Raw genomic sequence first — 12,870 nt, 5'->3', positions numbered from 1 at the left:
AGCATGTCAGATCACTGATGATTAGGTGTATAGGCTGCTTCATTTCTGCAAGAGTTTTTGCTGGTGGCTATCGGGAGTGATGTATTATCAGGCTTGCTAAAGAAGCTACTAGAGGGAATTGGAGAGTGCGTCTTGAGCTTTGTGTGTTGTGCCCGGCCTGCCCGACATGGTCAAGAGAGGCAAAGGGCATGCAGCAAGCACTCCGAAGTGAAGACCTGTACAAAAATGTAGGATTGTAGTACAATGAAAACAATATAGCATGGTATTGTCGTGGAATGGTAGTGACCAAACGTATATATTTTATTGTACTGGACCTAGAAACATAGAAGAAACTGCCAGATGTGTCATAATAGCCTGGAAATAATTCTGCACTGGGAGACACATTTAAAATAGAATACATTGAATATATTCAGCAGGGTGGAACAATCACAGTAAAACATGATTTAAATGTATTGTTTTAAGGGCTGTGGTCACTATTCATGTAATACATTAAATATATACATCAGATGGTATTGAGGAGCTATTTCATAGGGTTTTCATGGGTACATTATTTACCCATCTTTTGCCAACCAACCCTATGCTTGGTGTGACTGTTATGGACAGAACGGACCATCTGATATGCCTTTAAATATTGTAATATGCAACCTGGAATTAAAATGTAAGAGGACCAGTGCTTCTACAGTGAATCACATCTTGTGCTGTTTGAGAGAGATGTTAGACAACATTGTATCGTTGTTTCCTCTTCTGGGTGCACTGGTGGGCAAAAATATAATTTCAATTCAGAGACAATGAATATTTCAAATTCAGCCCTATATCCACACGTTTGAATTATCCTATTAACAAATAGCCTATAGCTTCCCAATTAATTTAATACGTGGTTAGTGGGCTAATCAATTCAATGACTATTCTGCCCTTGAGTTGCGTTCCCATGCAAAACTAGACAGATAGCTAACAACTAAGTATTCAATAAAACTCCCACGGCGTGACTTTTCTTGAATGAATATATTGAAAACGTTTATGTTGTGAAACTGCAAAATACAGAAAAGAATATACTTTAGTATTCAATTCACACCGACATACTGTAGCTGTACATTAAACATTTGAAGTTGCAAAAATACAAAGCACGCGCTAAGGTACCATGCATCTGGCATGATGCCAAACCACATAGCTAATTGTTAACCATATGGTAATTGGCTCCTTTCGTTACTCTAATGTATAACCATCTATGTAGAATAACAAAGCATATTACACTAGAAACAGTAACAAAACTACAGTATTGTATATTTTACAATTCGTTTGCATGACGCATGAGCAAAGTAATACAGCTGACGACATACATTAAAGGCATTGCAATTTGTGAGTAAATGCAACCAACATTGATATGTAAGCAATTCTATCAATAACAAGATTATCATCATTAGCTAAATGCTGGAATCGAACTTACAAACAAATATTTTTCCAAGGCTGAAGCGTGACAAGAAATAACTACATTGAAAGACCTGCACCGTAGCGTTGTTTGTAGCTGCTTCTATGCGTGCAAAACAAATTCTGTACTTCCTGTTTGCGTCGTCTTTCTAAGTACCAGAAAGCGCCACTAGGAGGCAAATAACACCATTGAACACAATGAAAATCCAATTTAACCATTGTAATAAAATAATCTGTTACCTTCTAACAGGATGGCAGCACAATGACCATAACATAATGTTGATCTGATTACAGTGGTAAAATCACCAATGTCTATATTAATACGTAGGGATGCATGATATATCTTGAACATATCGGCTAAAAATGCTACGGCCGATGTCTAGTTTAACGCCAGATGTGCAAAACCGATGTCAAAGTTGAGGTACATACCTATATAACGAAGGTACATGACGTAATGACGCCACATAAAATGTTGCGCTATACGTGCAATACAGCATTCCGAAACTTGCCCACAATGTCTGCCAGTCAACAAGTAAACATTTCAGCAAGACATCTCAAAGGTGAAATCCATTAAATCCAAGATAATGGAATTCATTGCCCTTGACAATCAACCGTTATCTGCGGTGGGTGATGTTGGCTTTCACCGACTGGTTAAGCACCGGTTAACACAACTAAATGCGCTATTTTTCCAATGTTGCCCTACCGGAGTTACACAGTAATAGCGTCACTGCTATTAGCTTCACGACATACATACTATGGAACGACGTTTGAGTCTCTGCTCGTCAAAAATGATACAGTAGCACTGTCAAAGCTGTACAAATATGTCAGCAAACACCGACCACGAACGATGTGTTTACAATACCGCGTTGGTAATAAAGCATTATTCGTTCGACCGCAACTTTTGGGGTAGCTAGCTTTAACTTGGTAACCTAACTAGCACCAATACAACCAGCCTGAACACAATGTCCAGTAAAAACTGCAGTCATTTTCATAATCCTTGTACGTATTAGCTAGGTTGCCACTTGTTCGCTTATTGAAATTGAACGTTATAAGCAGCCAGCTAGCTTCTTTAAACTAGTGAGCTTGACTTGACCGGGTTATGTGTTGTGAAGCTAGCGTTAATAAGGGTTAAGCACAATAGTGGAATTTGCGGTTTGCCTTCAAAATAAAAGTATGTAGTTGAAAGTGATGCAAGTGAATACAAATAGTAGAATTATTCCAGACTTTTATTTTGAAGGCTAACTGAAAAGCCCACTATTGCTGCTAATCCTTATTGTGGCTAGCTTCACATAGATGGGTCCGACCACCATTAATCAAATAAGAACTGTCTTATAAATTAGGGTTATTTTAGATAATGACACCTTGCTAAATAGTTAGCTAGCTAACTATAGCTGCTGTGTCTTTTTTGGCACGCAAAGACCCAAACGGCGTTCCATAGAAGTCCTGGTTGAGAATGAAGTGACTGAACAAATGAACGAAGTAAGTTAAATAAATGGGTTTTGATTATGTTTTAATGGTAATGGAGACATACTTAAATGCCAACAAAATAACTTTTTGGTAACACTTTTGTGGTGTGTGTAACCTTTATTTAACTAGGCAAGTCAGTTAAGAACAAATTCTTATTTTACAATGACTGCCAGGACGACGCTGGCTGGGCCAATTGTGTGCTGCCCTATCGGACTCCCAATCACGGCCAGATGTGATGCAGCCTGGATTCAAACCAGGGACTGTCGTGACGCATCTTGCACTGAGATGCAGTGCCTTAGACCGCTGTGTCCATGTGTGGGTGTTAACTATTTAACTGTACTAGAATGCTTAATATGCAGCTTTTTTTTACATTGGTTTTCGGGTATCAGTTCTTTTGTCAAGGAAAATATCAGATATTGGTATGGGCAAAAATGTTATATCCGTACATCACTATTAATAGGCCTACCTGTTCTATTAAATATATGGTTGATTTTAAATATTTTTGAAAATGAAACCTGTTGAAAGTGCTTTTTATCTATCTGAATATCTTCTTCACTCTATCTGGAAAGAAGATCTAGTAGTGGCTGAGACCAAACTATTTAAGAATATAAATATTTTTATCGGTTTCTCCAAATACCTGAGGGGAAATGTCATTACCACCATGTCATAAAATGTGCTATTTTAGTTGAGAAGGAAATGACAGAAATTGTGCCTACAGTGTTTTATATAACATTTCACATTCCAAAACTTTTTTTTTTTTACTATTTGGATGTATTCATCATTGTCATGTCTAAATGTCCATATATGCCTTGATGATACTCAGAAACATGTATTTACCACATCAACATCTTAATTTCTAAAGTAATGTAAAATATTATCTTAAGAACAAGCATATGAGGTTCACATATGGGAAAAATCATTTATATCAGTTGTAATTGAATACACTTTTGCGACAAAAATATGTACCATGATGGTAATGACTTAGCGTTGTGGTAATGACAGAGTGTGGTGGAAATGACATTTCATAGAAAACAACTGATGAAAAATACCATTAAACATTTTGTCACAGTAGTACATGTTTAATTTCATTGATGATATAGAACAGACCATTTGTTCCAATTCATCCCAAAGGTGTTCGATGGGGTAAAGGTCAGGGCAATGTGCGGGCCAGTCAAGTTCTTCCACATCGATCTCAACTAACCATTTCTGGAAACAGGAAAGGGCCTTCCACAAAACTGTTGCCACAAAGTTGGAAGAACAGAATCATCTATAATGTCATTGTATGCTGTAGCATTAAGATGTCCCTTCACTGGAACTAAGGGGCCTAGCTCAAACCATGAAAAACAGCCCCAGACCATTATTCCTCCTCCACCAAAATGTACAGTTGGCACTCTGCATTTGGGCCAGGTAGCGTTCTCTGGCATCCTCCAAACCCAGATTTGTCCCTCAGACTATAGATGGTGAACCCGTGAATCATCACTCCAGAGAACGCATTTCCACTGCTCCACAGTCCAATGGTTAGCTTTACACCACTCCAGCCGACGATTGGCATTTGTGCATGATGATGCCAAGAGTGTGCAAAGCTGTCATCAAGGCAAAGTGTGGCTACTTTGAAGAATGTAAAATATATACACATATTTTAATGATTTTAACACTTTTTAGGTCACCACATGGTTCCATATGTGTTATTTCAGAGTGTTGATGTCTTAACTATTATTCTACAATGTAGAACATAGTACAAATAAAGTAAATCCCTTGAATGAGTAGGTGTGTCCAAACCTTTGACTGGTACTGTATGTGTATAAAACAATATACTTCAGCACACAATAACAAAATAAACATATTTGATAAAAGCCATCACATTCAACTACATAGAGGTCCTCAATCAATAATGTAAACTGCCTGAGTGGCGCCAGCACATCTAGATGCAGTGAACTCTGCAGAATGTTCCACAAATTATGGGCAAAAAAAACAAAACGCAGATTTTCCCAAATATATGGTGACTGAAGGGATCGCCAGTGTTATCCATTCCTGAGAACGGGTTTGGTAACTTATGATTCTTAACTTCATTAATTAAGTTACATTTGAAGGGAGTTTCTGTAAAATTGCTTGGAAATAAATAAAAGAGAATGCAGCCCTCTTCTTATAGACAGAGAGAGCCATCATACATTTTTATACAGACGACAATGATGAGTCCTAACATTGTCCTCTGTGATAAAACGTATTGCGGAATGGTAGACTGCGTGTCAACGCAAATGGTCCAGGTGGCCTTTTGATGAATTGTTCAGCAAACTTATGGCTTGAAGCTGTTAAGGAGCCTTTTGGACCTAGACTTGGCGCTCTGGTTGCGAGACAATTACAAATAGTACAGCCATAAACAAACTCCAACCATGTACTATATGTTTTTCGTCATTTATGCATTTATGTGAATTTGGGAAACCTACTATAGCTTAATAGCCTAGTTTTATAGTGTTTATTTTGTACCTTTATTTAAATAGGCAAGTCAGTTTAAGAACAAATTCTTATTTTCAATGACGGCCTAGGAACAGTGGGTTAACTGCTTGTTCAGGGGCAGAACGACAGACCTTCCGGCAACCTTCCGGTTACTAGCCCAACACTCTAACCACTAACCTACCCTGCCGCGTGTGAACGTTGTCTAATGTGAATGAATGTTTTGTTGTCAATGCTTAGCTCCCTGATCTATTGAAATTAGATAATTGAACAAGTAAAAATATGATATATTTTTAGAGAATAAAGAAAGTGACAGAACTGTCAAGACTAACTTTTGTGTCCGTTTCTCTTTATTACGACTTGCCGACTCAGATTAAGTCTGAGGCCTGTAGTGGAAAATTGCATAATTTGTCATGCTATCCCGTGTTTTACTGCTTAAAGAATAGTCTCTTGTTATATGCTAGTGTTTTTTCTAATCTGATACAAACTTGTCTTTGTGTGACTTTGTCACAAGACTGGGCGTATAGCTATGATCGGTTAGGTACGTCGGCAGCATCTGACATTCCGTGGGTTTACTGTCTACAGGAAGTCACATGTATGGGAACTTGCAGAAAGAAGCACATTATAGTGTTTACTGTTGGGAATGTAGTTAGACGGTGGAGACCTCGGGCTATCAACCTCGTGTTATCTTAAATCTGCACAGACAAGTAATGGCCTTTTACACACTATGTGCCACGTCTACTGAAAGGATGTACTTCTCTATAAAAGAGACCCGTCACTGTTCGTTGGGCCTTAACTGCACAACTGTTGACGTGCATAGTTGACTGCTCCATTTTAGCTAATCTTATAATAAAGTGTTGTTTGAAAGAATCTGCACTCTCTCTTATAGAATTTCTCTGACAAGCCGGCAACATCGCGAGTGAGGATAAACCCAGCCTGCCTCTCTCCTTCCACACCAAGTCCAAACCTACAGTCACTGGGTCCTGATTGTGACAGAGGAGCCCAGTTTGCACTGCAGGATCCAGAGATGGCATCAGTGAAGCTGGAAGACTGCAGTCAAACACTGGAGCTGAATGTCAACATTAAAGATGAAGAAGAGGAGGAGAAGATTGGAAAATCTGTTTCTCATGGTAAGAGCAGGTTGTATCTAACTAAGTTTGTGTAATTCATTCCAACTTTCCACTGTGCATGAAAAGTTGCAGTATAACTGTTTCGTGATGAAATGTTTCCATGAGAAGGTAGATGTTGGTCACGTGTAGCCCAGTTATGGGTTCGATTCCCACGGGGGACCAGTGCGAAAAAAATATTAAAATGTATGCACTCGCTACTGTTCTGCTATATGACTAATGTCAATTTGCAATACTTTAGGAGATACAGAACATTGCTTTCTTAATTTAATCTGTCACATTATTAAGTAGTTTACCGTCGTCCCCCAGTCACGTGGTGTTTGTTTACAAGCACACAAAGAGAAGATCCCGTAGCCTTGTGAGTCAGTTACTGTTGTGCAGCATATAAATACCTGTAGTCAACTTGTGCACTAGGTAATAGATAAATCACATCGCGTTCATCATTTCGCCCGTTATATATCTTTTATAATGAAGATTTTTCATTATGAAGCTTACGGGTACGAGTTTCGCAAAAACAAGGGTTTGAGTCAGTCACGTGTGTTTGTTTACAATTAAGCAAAATTACCAAAATGTGTGCTTCGTGAGGTGAGTCTCCTGCAGCTCAATTTAAGTGCGGTGACCAACTTGTATGAAATTCACTACTAATGTTTGGAAGAGTACTGGACACCCCATCTGAGTCAAGCTCCTCTCTCGGTTTCTTCCTAGCTTCCTGCCTTCTAGGGAGTTTTTCCTAGCCACTGTGCTTCTACATCTGCACTGATTGCTCTTTGGGGTTTTCGTCTGGGTTCCTGTAAAGCACTTTGTGACAACTGCTGATGTAAAAATGTCTTATTTGGCATGTACAGAGTGTGCAAAACAGTAAGAACACTTTGCTAATACTGAGTTAGTTCACATTTCTGAAACACATCAGTGCACTGTTGAATTGGCGCCTTTTCCTAGACCATGTTGCTTTGTGTATAATAGCAAAGTTAACCAGCATATCGGTGTTGAGAACAGAGCGGCGGAGGCAGCAGGAGGAGGAGATGAGAAAACAGCCCTTGCCTTATTGTCTAATAGAAGTGAGAGAGGAAACCCCAACTTAAATTGCTGTTATAATCATAACTGTTAATTGTGCCTGGCTTTATATATCATCCATATATATCTGCAGAAATAACACAGATCCTGCTCGTGTTGCCTGTTTGTTTAATAGCCTACTGATTCCGTGAGCACCAAGCCACACGCAACATGTCGAATAAACAATTTAACAAATTCTTCTATTTTTAATATTTGCTGTGCTTTAATAAATGCTTAATGTTTTCATTAAACCAGCCTCTCTGGTATTATTTCTCATTAATTTAATGTTCTATACACTGTTCCAAATGGTCAGAATATTCATATTAAAACCCCTCCTTTTTCTGGATCTCCATCTTGTTATAATTATTATTATGACCATCAGATAATGCCATTATCATTAGTAGGCTTAGTATAGCAGCCTTGTATAACCACCATCCAGCTTGAGGCCTAAGAGCGCATTTGGTTTTGTCATAATACCTTAACTTACTGAGACATTTCAATACTTATGTTGGCTACTGTATCAATCAGTCATTCGTCCATGTCATCACACAGCATACCAGTCATTCATGATTTAAAATGCAATCAAGCATTTTAGTTTTTAAAGTAAAATTTAAGTGAGCCTTGAATAATTAGCGTGAAACAATAAATAAGCCGTTCTGTTTTTGAAAATTGCAATTCACGAATGAATGCGACAGTTTTTAGTCTTTGCTGTAAAACAGATGCTCTGGTACACTTATAATTTGTGTTGTTTACATTGTTCCAAACAGTCAGAATATTTTTGTAATCTACCTGTTTGGAACACCCAATATGCACTCAGTGTTTGCTCCTTACCTTCTTTTTCTTGATCTCCAGTATTTTCCACAACTAGTCACATTTATTCCACACATCTGACTTCCCCTTTACCTCCTAAGCAACCAGTAAACATTATCCTGTTTCGAGTTTGTCACATCCTCTGCAACCATTTTGCTGTTAAAGTGTTCTGAGTTTGTTATAACCAATTTATTGATGTGATTATGATATGCTATAGGTCCTGCCCTATTGGTCACATGCATGCAATGTATACATGTCTCACAAAGAAAGGCGAGGGAATAGAGAATGTTTTTCCCAAACAAATGAGGGATTTCAGCAACATAACTTTTCAGTCAGAAATGGCTGTAATTATGTTGCAGCTTCAGTACAATGGACAGTGTGATGAACACTGTTGATGTTCTGTGGTGGTCGATGGAGCAGGGAAGAGAGAGAGAGACAACAGGTGCTAGTCATTTTGTTTTGTAAGTCTGAGCACAATTGCATCAAATGCACATTTAAAAATTTAAGCCAATCGATTGGTGGGAAGAACAGATTACTCTTGGTGTCAAGGACAGCTCTAATGGACTGTACAATGTTTTGAAAGTGTTCCACAGGGAGTCTGGCCCATGTGGACTAAATTTTTTACATGTATTTAACCTTTATTTAACCAGGTAGGCAAGTTGAGAACAAGTTCTCATTTACAACTGTGACCTGCCCAAGATAAAGCATAGCAGTATTAACAGACAGCAACACAGAGTTACACATGGAGTAAACAATAAACAAGTCAATAACACAGTATAAACAAGTCTATATACGATGTGAGCAAATGAGGTGAGATAAGGGAGGTAAAGAGTCTATATACATTGTGTGCAAAAGGCATGAGGAGCTAGGCGAATAATTACAATTTAGCAGATTAACACTGGAGTGATAAATGATTAGATGGTCATGTACAGGTAGAGATATTGGTGTGCAAAAGAGCAGAAAAGTAAATAAATAAAAACAGTATGGGGATGAGCTAGGTAAATTGGGTGGGCTATTAACAGATGGACTATGTACAGCTGCAGCGATCGGTTAGCTGCTCAGATAGCAGATGTTTAAAGTTGATGAGGGAGATAAAAGTCTCCAACTTCAACGATTTTTGCAATTCGTTCCAGTCACAGGCAGCAGAGAACTGGAAGGAAAGGAGGCCAAATGAGGTGTTGGCTTTAGGGATGATCAGTGAGATACACCTGCTGGAGCGCGTGCTACGGGTGGGTGTTGCCATCGTGACCAGTGAACTGAGATAAGGCAGAGCTTTACCTAGCATGGACTTGTAGATAACCTGGAGCCAGTGGGCCTGGCGACGAATATGTAGCGAGGGTCAGCCGACTAGACCATACAGGTCGCAGTGGTGGGTGGTATAAGGTGCTTTAGTAACAAAGCAGATGGCACTGTGATAAACTGCATCCAGTTTGCTGAGTAGAGTATTGGAAGCCATTTTGTAGATGACATCACCGAAGTCGAGGATCGGTAGGATAGTCAGTTTTACTAGGGTAAGTTTAGCGGCGTGAGTGAAGGAGGCTTTGTTGCGAAATAGAAAGCTGATTCTAGATATGATTTTGGATTGGAGATGTTTGATATGCGTCTGGAAGGAGAGTTTACAGTCTTGCCAGACAGGTATTTATAGATGTCCACATATTCTAGGTAGGAACCATCCAGGGTGGTGATGCTAGTCGGGCGTGCGGGTGCAGGCAGCGAACGGTTGAAAAGCATGCATTTGGTTTTACTAGCGTTTAAGAGCAGTTGGAGGCCACGGAAGGAGTGTTGTATGGCATTGAAGCTTGTTTGGAGGTTAGATAGCACAATGTCCAAGGAAGGGCCAGAAGTATACAGAATTATGTCGTCTGCGTAGAGGTGGATCAGGGAATCGCCCGCAGCAAGAGCAGCATAATTGATATATACAGAGAAAAGAGTCGGCCCGAGAATTGAACCCTGTGGCACCCCAATAGAGACTGCCAGAGGACCGGACAACATGCCCTCCGATTTGACACACTGAACTCTGTCTGCAAAGTAATTGGAGAACCAGGCAAGGCAGTCATTAGAAAAACCGAGGCTATTGAGTCTGCTGATAAGAATATGGTGATTGACAGAGTCGAAAGCCTTGGCTAGGTCGATGAAGACGGCTGCACAGTACTGTCTTTTATCGATGGCAGTTATGATATCGTTTAGTACCTTTAGCGTGGCTGAGGTGCACCCGTGACTGGCTCGGAAACCAGATTGCACAGCGGAGAAGGTATGGTGGGATTCGAGATGGTCAGTGATCTGTTTGTTGACTTGGCTTTCAATGACCTTAGATAGGCAGGGCAGGATGGATATAGGTCTGTAACCGTATGGGTCCAGGGTGTCTCCCCTTTGAAGAGGGGGATGACCGCGGCAGCTTTCCAGTCCTTGGGGATCTCAGACGATATGAAAGAGAGGTTGAACGGGCTGGTAATAGGGGTTGCGACAATGGCGGCGGATAGTTTCAGAAATAGAGGGTCCAGATTGTCAAGCCCAGCTGATTTGTACGGGTCCAGGTTTTGCAGCTCTTTCAGAACATCTGCTATCTGGATTTGGGTAAAGGAGAAGCTGGGAGGGCTTGGGCGAGTAGCTGTGGGGGGGCAGAGCTGTTGGCCGAGGTTGGAGTAGCCAGGAGGACGGCATGGCCAGCTATTGAGAAATGCTTGTTGAGGTTTTCGATTATCATGGATTTATCGGTGGTGACTGTGTTACCTAGCCTCAGTGCAGTGGTCAGCTGGGAGGAGGTGCTCTTGTTCTCCATGGACTTGACAGTGTCCCAGAACCTTTTGGAGGATGCAAATTTCTGCTTGAAAAAGCTGGCCTTTTTGCTTCCCACAGTTGTGTCAAGTTGGTTGGAAGTCTTTTGGGTGGTGGACCATTCTTTATACATAAGGGAAACTGTTCAGTGTGAAAAACCCAGCAGCATTGCAGTTCTTGACACAAACCGATGGACCTGACACCTATTAACACACCCCGTTCAAAGACACTTCAATCTTTTGTCTTCCTGATTTACCCTCTAAATGGCACACATACACAATCCATGTCTAAATTATCTCAAGATTTTAAAATCCTTCTTTAACCTGTCTACACCCCTTCATCTACAGTGATTTAACAAGTGACATCAATAAGGGATCATAGCTTTCACCTGGTCAGTCTATGTCATGGAAGTAGCAGGTGTTCATAATATTTTGTATAATCACTGTTTATCACACTGACTTTTATTTCTGATGCTGTTCACACAGGTAACATTGAGACATTCCCTACATCCAGAGAGCAACAGCAGGAAGATCACAGACCTAAGAGGTCTCACCAATGCCCACATTGTAAGAAGATTTTCCCAATTCTTTCAAAGCTAAAAATACACCTAAAAATACACACAGGAGAGAAGTCGTACTCCTGCTCTGACTGTGGGTTGAGATTCTCTCAACAGAGCAGCTTAAAAACACACCAACGTATACACACAGGAGAGAAACCTTACTCCTGCTCATACTGTGGGTGGAGATTCTCTCAACGAAGCCACTTAAAATCACACCAACGCATACACACAGGAGAGAAACCTTACTCTTGCTCTGACTGTGGAAAATGCTTCACAACATCATCTGACCTAACAGTTCACCAGAGAACACACACAGGAGAGAAGCCTTTTTCCTGCTCTGACTGTGGGGGGAGATTCTCTCGACGGAGCAGTTTAAAAATACACCAACATATACACACAGGAGAGAAGACTTACTTCTGCTCTGACTGTGGGAAAAGTTTCTCCCTACTGGATACTTTAAAAGCACATGAACTTGTACATACAGGAGAAAAGCCTTTTTCCTGCTCTGACTGTGGGAAGAGTTTTTCTCAACGGAGCAACTTAAAAATACACCAGCGTTTACATACAGGTGAAAAGCCTTACTCCTGTTCGGACTGTGGAAAATGTTTCACACAATTTGATACGTTAAAATGTCACCAGCGTATACATACAGGAGAGAAGCCTTACTCCTGCTCTAAATGTGGGAAGAGTTTCTCTCTACAGAGCAGCGTAAAATCACACCAACATATACACACAGGAGACAAGCCTTACTCTTGCTCTGACTGTGGTAAATACTTCCCAACATCATCTGCGCTAAATGTTCATCAGAGAACACACACCGGAGAGTGGCTTTCCTTCTGTTCTGACTGTGGAAAGAGTTTCTCTCAACACAGCAGCTTAAAGGAACACCAACGTTTACACACAGGAGAGATGTGGTAAATACTTCCCAACATCATCTGCGCTAAATGTTCATCAGAGAACACACACCGGAGAGTGGCTTTCCTTCTGTTCTGACTGTGGAAAGAGTTTCTCTCAACACAGCAGCTTAAAGGAACACCAACGTTTACACACAGGAGAGAAGCCTTACTCCTGCTCTGACTGTGGGAAGAATTTCACTCGACACAGCAGCTTAATGAATCACCAACGTATACACACAGGAGAGAAGCCTTACCCCTGCTCTGAATGTGGGAAGAGTTTCACAACATCAAGTGCTCTGACAGTTCA

The 12,870-nt window shown here is 40.4% G+C and overlaps 1 protein-coding gene across 1 annotated transcript; it reads left to right on the top strand.

The window, feature by feature from the left end:
- Positions 1 to 6,152: 6,152 nt before the first annotated feature.
- LOC135530467 (gastrula zinc finger protein XlCGF17.1-like) lies at positions 6,153 to 12,631 on the top strand. The gene is made up of 2 exons (XM_064958782.1): positions 6,153 to 6,473; positions 11,594 to 12,631. Exons 1-2 carry the CDS (start codon positions 6,371 to 6,373, stop codon positions 12,583 to 12,585), a joined length of 1,095 nt encoding a protein of 364 aa, XP_064814854.1. The 5' UTR covers positions 6,153 to 6,370; the 3' UTR covers positions 12,586 to 12,631.
- Positions 12,632 to 12,870: the final 239 nt, after the last annotated feature.

Source organism: Oncorhynchus masou, unplaced genomic scaffold (assembly GCF_036934945.1).
Source record: "Oncorhynchus masou masou isolate Uvic2021 unplaced genomic scaffold, UVic_Omas_1.1 unplaced_scaffold_1349, whole genome shotgun sequence".
Taxonomy (NCBI): domain Eukaryota; kingdom Metazoa; phylum Chordata; class Actinopteri; order Salmoniformes; family Salmonidae; genus Oncorhynchus; species Oncorhynchus masou.
Note: the sequence above shows the minus strand (reverse complement) of the source record. Positions and strands in the feature narration are given on the sequence as shown.

Excerpts from the sequence above, each read along its gene's own strand:
- LOC135530467 (XM_064958782.1), top strand. The coding sequence starts at position 6,371 with ATGGCATCAGTGAAGCTGGAAGACTGCAGTCAAACACTGGAGCTGAAT. Across the intron at positions 6,474-11,593 it reads TGGAAAATCTGTTTCTCATG|GTAACATTGAGACATTCCCT; the intron begins GTAAGAGCAGGT and ends CTGTTCACACAG.